At 35.4% G+C, this 16,362-nt stretch overlaps 1 protein-coding gene and 1 non-coding gene across 2 annotated transcripts; one reads left to right on the plus strand and one right to left on the minus strand.

Annotated features, from left to right (window-relative positions):
* Positions 1-8,385: 8,385 nt before the first annotated feature.
* LOC148293836 (uncharacterized) lies at positions 8,386-16,007 on the plus strand. Its single transcript, XM_088254209.1, has one exon. The coding sequence runs from the start codon at positions 9,078-9,080 to the stop codon at positions 14,517-14,519; it is 5,442 nt and encodes a 1,813-aa protein (XP_088110335.1). The 5' UTR covers positions 8,386-9,077; the 3' UTR covers positions 14,520-16,007.
* Positions 9,570-9,676, minus strand: LOC148293837 (small nucleolar RNA R71). Its single transcript, XR_015836880.1, has one exon. It is a non-coding gene; the product is annotated as a small nucleolar RNA R71 (small nucleolar RNA).
* Positions 16,008-16,362: the final 355 nt, after the last annotated feature.

Genomic DNA, 16,362 nt, shown 5'->3' on the forward strand with positions numbered 1-16,362 from the left:
CTCTGTTTAGGACAGGTATGTGACAGAAGATTGTAAAATGCATCCTTAATCTTGTAATATCGTAATTTACAAAGATAAAGACATGTAGTACAATATTAGGGTAAATGGGAACATTCGAAAGGTAAATTGGGTCCTTAGTATTGTAAACATGGATGTTTACAATATTAAGGTCTCGTATTACTCTATTTTGGATACTTATGTTCCAGGAGATTGTAAAACCCATCCTTATTATAGTAATATCGTAATTTACAAAGAGAAGGACGTCTAGTACAATATTAAGATAACTAGGGACATTAGGAAAGTAAATTGAGTCCTTATACGTGTAAACACAAACGTTTACTATATTAAGGTCTTGTTTTACTCGGTTTTGGACAGTTATGTTCCATATGATTGTAAAATGCATCATTAATCTTGTAATATCGTAATTTACAAAGATAAAGACATGTAGTACAATATTAGGGTAAAGGGGAACATTCGGAAGGTAAATTGGGTCCTTAGTATTGTAAACATGAATGTTTACAATATTAAGGTCTTGCATTACTCTATTTTGGATACTTATGTTCCAGGAGATTGTAAAACTCATCCTTATTATAGTAATATCGTAATTTACAAAGAGAAGGATGTGTAGTACAATATTAAGGTAACTAGGGACATTAGGAAAGTAAATTGAGTCCTTATACGTGTAAACACAAACGTTTACTATATTAAGGTCTTGTTTTACTTGGTTTTGGACAGTTATGTTCCATATGATTGTAAAATGCATCATTAATCTTGTAATATCGTAATTTACAAAGATAAAGACATGTAGTACAATATTAGGGTAAATGAGAACTTTCGAAATGTAAATTGGGTCCTTAGTATTGTAAACATGGATGTTTACAATATTAAGGTCTCGTATTACTCTATTTTGGATACTTATGTTCCAGGAGATTGTAAAACCCATCCTTATTATAGTAATATCGTAATTTACAAAGAGAAGGACGTCTAGTACAATATTAAGGTAACTAGGGACATTAGGAAAGTAAATTGAATCCTTATATGTGTAAACACAAACGTTTACTATATTAAGGTCTTGTTTTACTCGGTTTTGGACAGTTATGTTCCATATGATTGTAAAATGCATCATTAATCTTGTAATATCGTAATTTACAAAGATAAAGACATGTAGTACAATATTAGGGTAAAGGGGAACATTCGGAAGGTAAATTGGGTCCTTATACTTGTAAACATGGATGTTTACAATATTAAGGTCTCGTATTACTCTATTTTGGATAGTAATGTTCCAGGAGATTGTAAAACTCATCCTTATTATGGTAATATCATAATTTATAAAGAGAAGGACGTCTAGTACAATATTAAGGTAACTAGGGACATTAGAAAAGTAAATTGGGTCCTTATACGTGTAAACACAAACGTTTACTATATTAAGGTCTTGTTTTACTTGGTTTTGGACAGTTATGTTCTATATGATTGTAAAATGCATCCTTAATCCTTAATCTTGTAATATTGTACCTTACAAAGACAAAGACATGTAGTACAACATTAGGGTAAAGGGGAACATTCGGAAGGTAAATTGGGTCCTTATACTTGTAAACATGGATGTTTACAATATTAAGGACCTCTTTTACAAGTTTTTGTACTTCAACGTCCAAAATGTTGTAGAACTTGTAGACCTTGTATTTACAAGATTAAGAATATACTTTACAAGTTTTATGGAACATTGAAGTCCAAAACATTATAAAAAGGGTCCTTAATATTGTAAACCCTTGTGTTTACAAAAATAAGGACCACATTTATACAACCAAGTACCAAGGCCTTGGGAGAAATTTGAACATGTTTCACATACTGTGGAATTGCCAAACAGGCGATGATAATTGCATACTGTAATACAATTGCCAAACAGGCAACAGTAATTGCATACCGTAATACAATTGCCAAACAGGCAACGGTAATTGCATACCGTAATGCAATTTATGTTTCCCGGTTTGGGAATTGCTCATTATGTTGCCAATCCACCCTTTAACTCCTCCCATGTTATCTCCTTTTGTTTACCTCTTCCAAGTGATATTTTATAAGTAATTTGCAATTACCAAACGAAGATAGAATAATTGCATTTATTAGTTTACAATTGCATTTATTTATGCAATTAGTTTCTCCCTGTTTGGAAATTACATGTTACCTAGAACAAATACAAATTTCTTAAGTCATGGTATTTTGTGGATCGTTATTGCCAATCCAAGTTCGTTTCTAAGTTTAGGCGATTAAAACTTTTGCAACTTAATGCCAAACCTCATAGCGCCATAATTGATGTTAGACCATTATTTTGTATTATTAATAATTTCAAAATAGATTTTTATAAAAAAAAAGAAACAATACTTGGGTTGTCTCCAATATGAGTACAAATGAAATATGCGCAAAATTTGCTTTCTATTAGAGAACTCTAAGTTCAAAATTATGTATAACTACAAAATAACAAGACCAGGTAATTTGTAATTTTTCGTATGTAACCAGTATATTCTGGCACGGCAGTTGCATTTACTTACAATAGCATAAATTAAATAACTTTAAATACATAACCAAAAATCCAACAAAAATGGGCTATCTAAAACAAATTGTCTTCAAAACATTATAGGTTACAACGTAAGATATAGAATATAAAGATCAGTCTCAACAAGTCTCATTTAATGGGAAATCATGGTCACAATCCTTTCAAAACCACTTTACAACAACAACAAAATTGTCATGTTATACCATGGCAACCCTCCTTCCAAAAATATAGGTATGCACCAAAACCAATAGCATCACAGCATTAGCATCCAATGGGGACACAACAGAAAATGAGGAGAACATCCACCACGTCCCAAATACCGACAAGATGTCATCATGAAAAACGGAGTCTAGGTACAACAACTGTTGCATGAACAATAACATAGTCGACATAAGTAACATCGAGCAAAATAAATACGTATAATTGCATTGAACAAAAGCTTCTCCACTTACAGTAAGTCGACAATTGTTCTTGCGTTTCTTATTATGACGTGAATCAGGTAAACTGTTGCCACATATCAGTGATTTCCTTCTTGGTATGAGGAAGAAAATAATAAAATTCAGTCAATTCAATATAAGTTGTGAGCTGTAATGTCTCTATTTAAATGTATTGTTGCCAATTTATCACTTTAGTATCCACCTTCTCCACTATTTTTTATTGCTTCATTTTATCGCCCTTTATTTTCCTATTTAAAACATTCACATTTAGTTACTCCTATAAAAAGTACTTCATATGTTGGAAGAGACGTTTAACACCTACAGATAGTTAAAATAACCAGTCTTTCGGCTAATCACCGTCTTTGACTCATCTTTTGTTGTTTTTGGATTTTTGCCTTTATTATGCACTTCACTGTTCTTTCTCAACATTTTATAATTCCAATTAATGATGAGCCTGCATTAAACAAAAAACCATTTTATCATATCAAATATACTCAATAAAAAATAATAACACGTCAACTCATATGCAAAAATTGTCAGACTATCAGACAAACTCAATGTGAAAATGACATTTCAACTTATATGCAATTGCCAAAGGAGATGTGAAATTGCAGGACCCTTAGGCATTGCATGTTTGCGCTTCAATATGTCTCACTTTACGCATTGAACGTAATTCTCAGGCATCCACAACTATTTCAATGCTTGTTCTCATCCACTTTTATGGAAATTTTACAATTTTTAATAATATGTGAACGAAATTAAATGCATATTAGGTTACCACCCATTATTTTTAAAAAATTTCAACTCATTCCATAGTTCGAAGATCCAAAAATACAACATATTACACAAAACAAAAAGTTGTCTTATCAAATAAACTCAATCGAAATTTAACATGTATGTCAATTACCAACCAGGTGATATGAAATTGCATTACCCCTAGGCAATTGCATTTTCGTGCTATAATATATCACCTTCTACATGTCCAATATAATTTTGAGGCATCACGAAGCACTTATAATGGTTGTTCTCAGCTTACTAATTGTAATGACAATTTTACAATTTTTGATAAGGTTACCCACCCACAGCAATTAAATTCATATTACGTTTTCAAAATTTAACTTAAAGTGGTGAGGTTAGGGGTTAGCAAACCACATGTCATATTACGCAATACTAATTTTACAAAAAAATTTGGGGTTATCAAGAGATAAAATGCAAAACTTCAAACCAAGTGCTTTAAACCTTAAGTAAAAAGCTGCCAATGAATGGAGGAATCTTCACCACATAACATATGTCAACTCATATACAATTGCCAAATCATAGAAACAAATTGCATGAACCCTATATAATTGAACTTTACTCAGTCATATCAAATAAACTCAAAAAATAACATGTCAACTCATATTCCATTTATCAAACTGATTTTTATTAAACCATATATGACATTACATTCTCGCCAGTTATATCAAACAAACTCAATTGGAAAGTAATATGCCAACACATATGCCAATTGACAAACATAAACTAGTAATTGCATGACCCCTATGCAATTGTATTCCCGTGCTCCAATAAATCAACTTCTACACATCCAAAGAAATTCTCATGTCAAATTGCAATGCTACTAACTTTCATGCAAATTTTACAATTTAGAATAAAGTTACCCACCCAAACAAATTAAATTCAAATTTTGTACAAAACTTAGGTGAGGTTAAGTTTTATCCATAAACATAATTAACTTTAAAAAAAAGGTGAGGTTAGTTAGGAGGATTCTCACCACAGCTTCATGTCAAGATTAAAGGGGATTCTCATCACAGCTTCTGAATTCTCATCACATCTTTTTTGGTGCTTTTTTGCAGAATCCTCCTAACTAACCTCACTTTTGTCAACACACTCAAACGAGTTGAAGCAGCAAAAAACAACAAGAAAACTACGAAGACACAAATCCACACAGCAAGCTCGTCAACTCCAGGAAGAGCAGAGATCACCCAAAACGAACAGGCCGATGGGCAGTCCCCGGGAACGAATGGACCTGAGTAGATCTAAATAGAAGCACCAAAAACAGAGCCCACCACCTCGCAGACCGTCGATGGAACAACCAGAAAACCACGAACCCACCAAGATCAGCCATAGTTGTAGTAGAAAAGAGGGTAAGGAGAGATCTGGGCCAAAACCAAACTAGAACAAAGCAAGAGAAAAGTGCATGAAAAAAATAAAAGAAAACTGCAACGGGAGAGAGAGAGAGAGACGATAGAGAGGAAGGTTGTGAGGAAGGAAAGGGAGGGGAAACGGAACGGGTTGGAAAAATGAAAATGGCAAACCCCCAAAGGGGACGGTGGCTGAGCTTTCGGAGGGAGAGTTTTTCTTTTAGGTATTTTTCAGGGTGCTTTCAGAATTGCTGTCGTGAGAATTCCTAAAGACTAGAGAAATAAGCCTTAACCTTTTACCTGGTATAGCAGGTTATGTTTTAATTTGTTTATAAATCAAATAGCATGTGCATTGCACATGCTCCATTACAGACAAAAGGCGCATCCATGCACCTGGTGCACCGTAGAAGGTGCCGGTTAACTAGACGTTGTGAATTCTTGTCAATGTCTGTGGACCTCCGACCCAATATTTTACCCAAAACGTTTTTTTTCCTCTTGTGAAATAGACGAAATATGAAAGTGGAATTGTTTTTACCCTTCTTTTATCAAATAAAAATTTGATTTGATAACTTTCAACAATACAACTAAGACCACAATTAGATACCCAAATCATCAAGTCCAAAAATGCAACAAAATTAACACGTTAAAAAAGGTCAACCTAAAACAGACTCACCAACAATTAAAAGAAATTGCTAATTAAGAAACTAATTCAACACACAAACCACCATTAAAACATAAAAACAATGAAATTGAGTTAAGTCACCGTTCAGTTTGGAGTTATGGTGTAAATTGTTTTCACATCATTAATAACACTATGCTTATAAAAAGACAAACTTCTTATAGAGTTTTTACCATTTTGTAGCTTCTTTTGCAACAAAAGAAATTTTATAAAAAAAAACATAAAATATGCCCAATTTCAATCAAACATCTGCTGCAATCTTGATTTTTGTGATTGCAACAGCGATGGTATGGCCAGGATTTGCAACCCGAACACCCTTGCCATCTAATATTAAGTTTATAGAGGAATGCAAGGGAAGACTTCATTTCGGTTGTGGGAAACAAATTGTCGATACTTTAATTAAGGAATGGTATGTCAGTGATAGTTGTTGCTTTCAACTTGTGTCCATAGGTGAATCATGCCACATAGCATTAGTGAACAGTGCTATTTCTAGACCTCTTGCCAAATTAAACAAGTCTGAGGCTTTGAACAAGAGTGCTCAAATTTGGAATCAATGTATTGAATTCTCATAGTATATCTCTCCAGCTGCTTTTCCTTCTATAGAAGAATAACTAATCTCTGACTTAATTATATATGTACTTGCTGCGATATTGAAAATAGCTTTGGAATAAATGAAATCAAAGGTTTGAGATGGACGCCTTGAATGTGATTTACAATTAATTATGTTTTGCAGTAGATCTCGTTTAAAGCATTCCTCACCTCCACTTCATTTCTTAAATTTATTGATTAGTGTTACACATATGCTTTAAATGATTAAATCTTCACTTTCGGCATTAAGAATTCAATTTAGTTATAGAATGTAGGGCTTCAAGGAATAAAATGAGTTCATATCACACTTATGTATTGTGGTTTTAGATCGAATATCCTTGATTTGACATTGGTGACTGATGAGCACAAAATTAATACAAGTTTTATCCTTAAATTTATATTTGTTAGTATTTTCTTTTGTATTATGTAAATCTATTAGAGTATTTGTATTGGTGATTTCCAATCTTTGTTTTTATATTTAATGAGTGGTTGTTTGTAGATATTAATTGTCTTCCACCAATGGCATGAGAAGGAGGAGAAATAGGCAATGTGTTGCAAAAAGAGAGAAGAACTCAAGTTGGATTTGATGACTTTGCCTTTTACAGCTCATGCTGTACAGTCCATTTGCAGGCCTGAAAACCGAATTCTCCCATGCTCAAATGAATAAATATCCTTCATGAAATTTGTTCATTAAGATGTCGACTAACACATATCCAAAAATTGGAGCAATTGGATAAAAACTCAATCCACAGGCTGTCACACACCAAGACAGGTTCTAGAAGACAGCTTGCACATGCAGCTGGAATGAAAGGGACTTCATGCTTCTATAAATAGGCAGCAACTCAGAGAGAGAAAGAGAGAGGAGAATTTCAAGAGTGATACACGGCAGAAGGAAGGAAAGAAAGGAAGAGAGAAAGAGAGAGAGAAAGTGAGAAAGAAAGAGAACAAGGATGGAAAGGAAAGAACCGAGAGCTAATAACTCTCTTAAAATTGTTCTTCACCTTTCTTAGTTCTCATTTAATTCATGTATTTTAGTTTCTTTGTTTTGTTTTAATTCTTAATTATGTCTAACTAAAATACTTAACTAAGGTTGGATGAAACACCATTATTAAATAGAGTTCTAGTTTTTATTTTCAATTCTCAAATATTGTGGTGTTCAATGATTATAATTTTCACTTCACATGATTAATAGATTAATCTTCTTTTCACCACTTCTATCGTGTATTGTGACTATAACATGTATTTGTGGTAATTAAGAGTTGGGATTAATCTATTAATTCATCCTTGGTTTATATTTCTAGTTTACAAATTTCTTTGATATTTTGTTATTCAAATAAACTTTTTTCACATAGGATGCTTAGGAAACTTTGATCCTTTGTAGTTAAATAATTTTGTTTACATTTTATGCTTAGAATTTGTACTTATGAAGGGAAGGAAAATTTACTTATGATCTAAATTACAAGCTTAATTGATAAATCTTGAGAAAGCAGTAGATTGATTTCTAGATTGCTACTCCATGGGAATTGAAAGATAAATAATTAGGATCTTATGGAATGATGGTGTGGATTCCAATACCTTAGTTATTTTTCTTATAAGTTTAAATCTTAATTTCAGTTTATTGTCATTTCCATATTTGTTTTATGCTTTATTTAATTTTCTTTATCAACAAACAAATCACCATTTGAATCAACTAGGTTGGCAATGAAATTAACTTGGGTATAATTGGTTTTCTATCTTTTCACGCAATCCCTTGGGTACGATCTCGCTCTTACACGCTTATGCTATATTCGATTCGTGCGCTTGCGAGTTTATAAATTTAAAAAGAAACCTCTTTTGAGGCACAACAAGTTTTTGGCGCCGTTGCCGGGGATTGCAACGGAAAACTAATCAAATTTTGGTTAATTAAATTCTTCCACTAGTTATAATTTAGTTTTGTAATATATATAAAACTTAAAAAAAAAAACGAAATTATAAAATATAAATATAAAAAAATTAGATTTTGTCAATTCTCTTGTTTCTATTGTAATATCATTGTGTATTAATTTTTCATTTCTTTGTTTCAGTTGTATCATCAAAGCTTCTTTTGGTGCAGCTTTGGACTTGGAAGAAGTTTCATATTTTATTTTTAATAAAGTTCATTTCTTTTTTCTTTATGTCAATTTGTGTGCTTGTTTCTATTGCTTGAACTGATTTGTGTGCTTGTTTTTACAGGTATCATAAGATTTTATTGGAGGAGTGAAAATTAAAGGTGCGTCTTGGACACCTGGTAAGAAAATTCTAACTATTCTTTTAAAATTCTTGCTTGAATTTTCTTTTTGTTTTATTTTTGTTTTTCTCGCATATAAGTAAATTAGTAAATTTAAAACTTATAGGCCCTTCTTGAAAGACATTAACTTGTGGTAACTCCAGTGAATAAACTTCTAAATATTACAGTGTCTAGGAAAGTTCTTTAAGGAGGCACCTTCGGTGTTTAAGAAGGACTGGGTTTTAAGTGGGACCATTGTGACCCCTCCACCCTTCCCGGAAAAGACCTGGCTGTAATTTTTGGAAGCCTTTAACTGGTCATCCTTAAGTTTGCTCTTAAGAGGAGGATTTGTTTAGAGCTTTTAAATAAATAAATAAATAAACCTATAATTTTTGCTTATTTATTTGTGTGGTTATTTTTGTATTTTCTTGTGTATTTTATGTTTGGTCGTCGTTCTCAAAATTTAAACTTAGAACCTTTCAACCCAGAAATTGAAAGGACGCTTAGGGAAGAACGAAAACCTAGGATTGTGATAACCAACCCTCTGTTTGAGATGGCAGAAGCTGAGCCAGAAAGAACTCTCTTGGAGTGCTTTGCTCCTGTCACCACTAATTCCCCATCTTGCATAGTGTTACCTAACACCAATGCAACCAGCTTTGAGTTGAGAACTCAAGTCATTCAACTCTTGCCCAATTTCCATGGTTTAGACCGAGAGGATCCTTACCTGCATGTCAAAGATTTTCTTGAAATTTGTTCAACATTCAAATTTCAGAACTTTTCTGATGAAAGTGTCCGACTCCGTCTCTTCCCATTCTCTTTGAAAGATAAGGCCAAGTCATGGCTCAATTCCCTTCCTTCTGGTTCCATAACTTCTTGGGACCAACTTGTACAAAAGTTCTTGTCAAAATTTTTCCCCATGTCTAAAACCAATGGGCTTAGGAGAGAAATTTCTGAGTTTAGACAAAGTGAAAGCGAACAATTTTACGAAAGTTGGGAAAGGTTCAAAGACCTTACTCTTAAATGTCCCCACCATGGTTTTGAAAAATGGCGATTGGTTCAATCCTTCTACAATGGGCTAACTCAGACTAGTCGCAATATGATTGAATCTATGAATAGAGGAGCTTTCTTACAACTTAGGGAAGTTGCAGCTTATGAATTCCTTGAGAACTTATCTGTGAATTCTCAACAATGGGATTTTTCCAACACCCTTGATAAGCAAATTAGGGAACCTAAGAAAGGAGGGATGTATGAAGTCAGAAGCAATTCTGATCTCGGGATTAAAATAGAGAGTTTGACCCGTAAAGTTGAGGCTCTAGCATTGAGCCAAAACATGAACTCTGTCAACAAAGTCCACACTGAGATTTGCTCTTTGTGTTGTAGCCCAACGCATTCAGAACAAACATGTCCTTCTAGTCATGGTTATGCTGAGAACAATGAACAGGCAAATGCACTCAATTATTATAGGAACCAGTTTCCTAGTCCATTTTCTGAAACATACAATCCAAATTGGAGGAATCACCCAAATTTCTCTTGGAGGTCAAATCAACCTCAAAATTCTGGAGGAAACCCATCTCAAAATAATCAGTTTCGTCAACCTCCTGTCCCTCAGTCCACTCCACAGTTTGTTGCAACACAGCAACAACAATCATCCTCTTTGGAGGATTCAATCCAAAAGTTCATGCAATTAACTGGTCAGGCTATTAATGATGTCAAAGCTTCCACCCAACAAAATACTCAAGCCATTTCAAAGTTAGAACAACAAATAGGCCAGTTAGCAACTGTTGTGGGAGAGAGAGAGAAAGGTAAGTTTCCTAGTCAGACTGTGCCGAATCCAAAAGGTCAGTTTGTGATTAATAACCCATCAAGTTCTCCAAATTCTAATGAACATGTTCAATCCATCACCACTCTTAGATCTGGGAAACAAATTAATAATCAGGATTCAGAGCCACATTTGAGTGATAAGGATGAGTTAAAAGAAATGAAAACACAAAAGTCTAAAGAGAGTCATCCTCATGCAATATCATCGACTCCATCTGATACTCCTAGGAATTTCATTCCAAAAGCTCCATTTCCTCACCGGTTAGCAAATTCAAAGAAGAGTGCACAGTTTGGTGATATCCTAGAGGTGTTTAAGCAAGTTCAAATCAACATCCCATTCCTAGATGCAATCAATCAAATTCCTTCCTATGCTAAGTTCTTAAAAGATCTTTGTACATTCAAGAGGAAGACAAATGTTTCAAAGAAAGCCTTTCTAACTGAGCATATCAGTTCCATCATAGAGAATAGGATTCCTATCAAGTACAAGGACCCCGGTTGTCCTACCATTGCTTGCATGATAGGTGATCACCATATTGAAACGGCTTTGTTAGACTTAGGGGCAAGTGTGAATTTATTGCCATACTCAATGTATAAGCAATTAGGCTTAGGAGAGATCAAACCAACTCGGGTATCTCTCTCTTTAGCTGACAGATCTGTGAAAATCCCTAGAGGCATTGTTGAAGATGTTTTGATCAAGGTTGACAAATTCTACTTTCCTGTAGATTTCATTGTCCTTGATACACAACCTGTACCTTCAGGTCAAAAACAAATTCCAGTCATCTTAGGCCGTCCATTCCTTGCCACATGCAATGCAAATATTAATTGTAGGAATGGACTCATGAATATCTCATTTGGCAACATGACTGTTGAGTTTAATATTTTCAACATCAGCAAGCAACCATCAGATGATGAAGAGATTGGTGAGATCAACTTGATTGATACTATGGTGGAAGATTCTTTTCATTACTCTAGCATTAAGGACCCATTAGAAGCATGCTTAGCTCATTTTGGGGCTAACTTTGATTTCGAAAAATCTTTTGATGAAGTCAATGCATTGTTAGATTCTGTTCCGTATATTGAAACGCCCACTTGGAAACTTAAGGTTGAACCTCTTCCTCTTTCCACGTCACCCCCACTTCCTTCCATCATAGAGCCCCCTAAGCTGGACTTAAAGCCATTACCTGATACTCTCAAGTATGTGTTCTTAGAGTCTTCTGAAACCTTGCCTGTGATCATAGCTTCGGACCTTAATAACAAACAGGAAAGTAAACTTGTCAAAATGCTTAAAGAACATAAGGAAGCCATAGGGTGGTCTATAGCTGACATTAAAGGTATTGCTCCTTCTGTTGTCATGCATAGGATTCATCTGGAGGACAATGCCAAAAATTCCCGAGAACCACAAAGGCGGTTGAATCCTTCCATGAAGGATGTTGTTAGAGATGAAATATTAAAGCTTTTAGATGTTGGGGTGATATACCCAATTTCTGACAGTAAGTGGGTGAGTCCTGTGCAAGTAGTGCCAAAAAAGTCTGGTATCACAGTTATCAAAAATGAGAAAAATGAGCTCATTCCTACACGAGTCCGAACTGGATGGCGTGTATGCATCGACTATCGAAAGTTGAATTCTGTCACTAGGAAAGACCATTTTCCCCTACCTTTCATTGACCAGATGTTGGAGAGGTTAGCTGGTCATGCATATTACTGTTTCTTGGATGGTTATTCTGGTTATAACCAAATTCCTATTGCACCCGAGGATCAAGAAAAAACCACCTTCACATGCCCTTTTGGAACATTTGCCTACAGACGCATGCCCTTTGGGTTGTGTAATGCACCTGCTACATTTCAGCGGTGTATGGTCTCTATATTCTCTGATATGGTAGAACGATTCTTAGAGGTTTTCATGGACGATTTTTCAGTATATGGATCATCGTTTGATGAATGTTTGCACCATCTTTCTCTGGTATTAATTCGTTGCAAAGAGAAGAATCTTGTGCTTAATTGGGAGAAATGTCATTTTATGGTGAAAAAAGGGATAGTGCTAGGACATGTAATTTCTTCTGATGGTATAGAAGTTGACAAAGCCAAGGTAGATTTGATTTCAAATCTTCCACCTCCACGAACAGTGAGAGAAATTAGATCATTCCTAGGCCATGCTGGATTTTACCGTAGGTTCATCAAAGATTTTAGCAAAATCTCTCGTCCTTTGTGTAGCTTGCTTGCCAAAGATTCTGCTTTTGTCTTCAGTGATGATTGCAACCATGCTTTTGAAAAACTCAAGGCACTTTTGACTTCTGCACCCATCATTCGTCCTCCAGATTGGAGTGTTCCTTTCGAAATCATGTGTGATGCTTCTGATTATGCGATTGGTGCTGTCTTGGGACAGCGGATTGCCAAGCTTCCCCATGTCATTTACTACTCTAGTAGAACTCTTTCTGATACCCAACTCAATTATTCTACCACTGAGAAAGAACTGCTAGCAGTTGTCTTTGCCTTAGACAAGTTTAGATCTTATCTTTTAGGATCTAAAGTCATTATCTACTCAGACCATGCAGCGTTGAAGTACCTTTTGTCTAAAAAGGATGCTAAACCTCGTCTTATCCGTTGGGTTCTTTTGCTTCAAGAATTTGACATTGAAATTCGGGATAAAAATGGTTCTGAGAATGTTGTAGCAGACCACTTGTCTAGACTAATTGTTGAGTCTAGTGAGGATTCCATTCCAATCACTGAAACATTTCCTGACGAGCAGCTTATGCATGTCTCATCCATTCCTTGGTTTGCTGATATTGTAAATTATCTTGTTACTAGTGAGATGCCCTCTCATTGGTCAAAGCAAGATAAATCAAAGTTTTTAGCCATGGTCAAACATTTCTTTTGGGATGATCCTTATTTATTTAAGTATTGCCCCGATCAGATCATAAGGAGATGCATTCCAGAATATGATCAGACCAATATCCTATCCTTTTGTCATGACCAAGCTTGTGGAGGTCACTTTAGTGCCAAGAAAACAGCCGCTAAGATCCTACAATGTGGATTTTACTGGCCTTCTCTTTTTCGTGATGCTTATTCATATTGCAAAGCTTGTCAGCGTTGTCAACAATTAGGGAGTCTTTCTAGAAGAAACATGATGCCATTGAACCCTATCCTCATTGTCGATGTATTTGATGTTTGGGGTATTGACTTTATGGGACCATTTCCTAACTCTTTCGGTAATTTGTACATTCTTGTTGGAGTTGATTATGTGTCTAAATGGATTGAGGCAGTTGCATGCAAAACAAATGATCATAAGGTTGTGGTCCGTTTCTTGAAAGAGAATATATTTTCTCGTTTTGGTTCACCTCGTGCTATTATTAGTGATGGAGGTAAACATTTCTGTAATAGGCCATTTGAGCAATTAATGAAACAATACGGTATTACACATCGAGTTGCAACTCCCTATCACCCCCAAACGAGTGGTCAAGTTGAAGTGTCAAATAGGGAGATCAAGCATATTTTAGAAAAGACAGTTAATCCTACTAGGAAAGATTGGTCTTTAAGACTCATTGATGCTTTGTGGGCTTACCGCACATCATTCAAAACTCCCATAGGAATGTCCCCGTATAGACTTGTGTATGGAAAGGCATGTCATTTGCCTGTTGAGTTAGAGCATCGAGCCTATTGGGCTGTGAAACAACTTAATTTTTCTCTAGATAAAGCAGGAATTCAAAGAAAACTCCAACTCAATGAATTAGAAGAAATTCGGAATGATGCATATGATTGTGCTAAAACATATAAAGCCCGGATGAAGGTGTTTCATGACAAACAAATTTTGCGAAAAATGTTTGAGAATGGTCAGAAAGTCCTTCTGTATAATTCTCGTTTGCATCTTTTCCCTGGTAAACTAAAATCTCGTTGGTCAGGCCCTTTCATTGTTCGTACTGTTTACCCTCATGGGGCTATTGAGATTGAAAATCCCAAAAATGGTGACATATTCAAAGTGAATGGTCAAAGACTGAAACCATTTTTTGAGTTGAAATCCCCAGAAGTAGAGGGGATACTTCTTGACAAACCTGTTTATCATGATTGATTACTCTGTTGTGTCTGTATAGATTTCAGTTTTCTTTTTGTGTGTTTTAATTCATTTTAGTTTTTATTTATTTTTGCTTGGATTTTATTTATTATTGTCTTTTAATTCTGCAATAGATAAATACCAAGGGGATTGGACACACATATTTTCCAGGTATTATCTTTCTATATCATTTACCCTCTTATTTCATACATTTGCTATGCTTTTATTTTGAAACATTAAGGACAATGTTTGATTTAGGTTCGGGGGTAAGGTTTAGAAGTTTTGTTTTGTTATTTATTTATTTTTAAGGTAATTCCGAATTTCTTGTCTCTCTCTGCTTTTATTACTGTAATTCTTTCTTTCTTTTTACTTGTTTATGTATTTAATTTGTTGTTAAGTTTGGGAAGTAGATTGCTTCATGATTGCACACACAGAAATTTGGCTCAAAAACTTATTCATTTCATAAACATGTGATTACATACACAAATGTGAAAATGCATACATAAATTTCTCAATCACATGTTTGTTTCCAGATTCTGAGCCACCTGAGGCATCATGCTAATTGCCTCTATTTGCTCTTACTTGTAGAACCTGCAAAAGTTCGACATGATCATTATTTCTCTTCTGCAGTGCTTCTACATTCTGGTTGGCACAGTAGAGCCGTTTCTGCAAATCCGCCACCAGAGCTTTCAAGGAGGCCACCTCCTCACTCAGTGCTGAACACTCCCGCGTCCTCGCCAGTAGGCGCAAGCCCAGATTTGTGGCCGAGACCGCTTGGAGCGCGGTAAAAGTGTGGGACTCATCCACTGCCACATTGTCAGACCTGTGTGCTATATGCCAATGATCTGCCGGTGTGAGCTTGCTACCAATCATGCCTCCCAGCAGCACTGCTCTGTTCGGCCTTGCCTTAGCAAAGTTCGGTATTGCCTCAGCAAAGTTTGAGGCCGTGCCGTGATGATATGTAGAGTTTGGGAAGACAGGGTTTGGAGGAGCCCTTATCTGCGCATTCGGAGGTGCAAGGGACAATTCAAGGTTGAGATCATCAAGGTGAGCGCATGAGGATGCCATTGTTTTGTTTCTGAATTATTTGATGGTTTTTCTTGAGTTAGCAGGAAGAAATGAAGGGTACTCCAACACTTAACCAATGCACGGTTTAAATAGACATCTACTGATGAGGGAGCCGACATCCACTTCGGATCTCCAGATTGCTATCCAGCCGTTGCCCTTTTTTCTCGGATCCCTACGCTTCACGAGGATTTTGCGGACACATGCATTTAGAAGGGAGCATTTCTACTTTCACTTTACTTTTCTTTTTACCTCCGTGTTTTCTGGTGTTTTATGTTTTTGCCCGTTACTTTCATTTTTTTGGTGCTTTGTGTTTTGCTTTGTTTTATTTTAAGTTTGGGAAGTGTGTTTTCCCTTTCGGCTGTCATCTTTGTTTTGTTTGGGAAGTGTGCTACTCTTTCTTTTGCAACTTAATTTCTTTTATTTCTGAAAAAAAAAAAAAAACAAAAAACAAAAAACAAAAAAAAAAAAAAAACAAAAAAGATGAGTGAAACAAAATGAAAATGAAAAATACAGGGGAAGGGGGAAAAAAGCAAGCACACTAATAATACATTAGAAATTATTTTTTCACAGTGCTTGGTGTCTCGACCATAGGAGATTTGAGTTTGGCCCTCTGGATGTCCTCTCCAGGGTCTTCACGCACAGCCTCTTGGGGCTCATCACTTGAGCTCCCAAAGATCGCAATCTTCGCTTCAGCAAAACTTCTCTCGCGATCTGATTGCTTGCGTTTCCCTGGTCGGTCTAGGTCCTCCAGCTGCTTTCGCATGTCTCGAGAGTACAACTCTACCATCTTTGA

Source organism: Prunus avium, chromosome 6 (genome assembly GCF_965620075.1).
Source record: "Prunus avium chromosome 6, drPruAviu1.hap1.1, whole genome shotgun sequence".
Taxonomy (NCBI): domain Eukaryota; kingdom Viridiplantae; phylum Streptophyta; class Magnoliopsida; order Rosales; family Rosaceae; genus Prunus; species Prunus avium.

Excerpts from the sequence above, each read along its gene's own strand:
- LOC148293836 (XM_088254209.1), top strand. The coding sequence starts at position 9,078 with ATGTTTGGTCGTCGTTCTCAAAATTTAAACTTAGAACCTTTCAACCCA.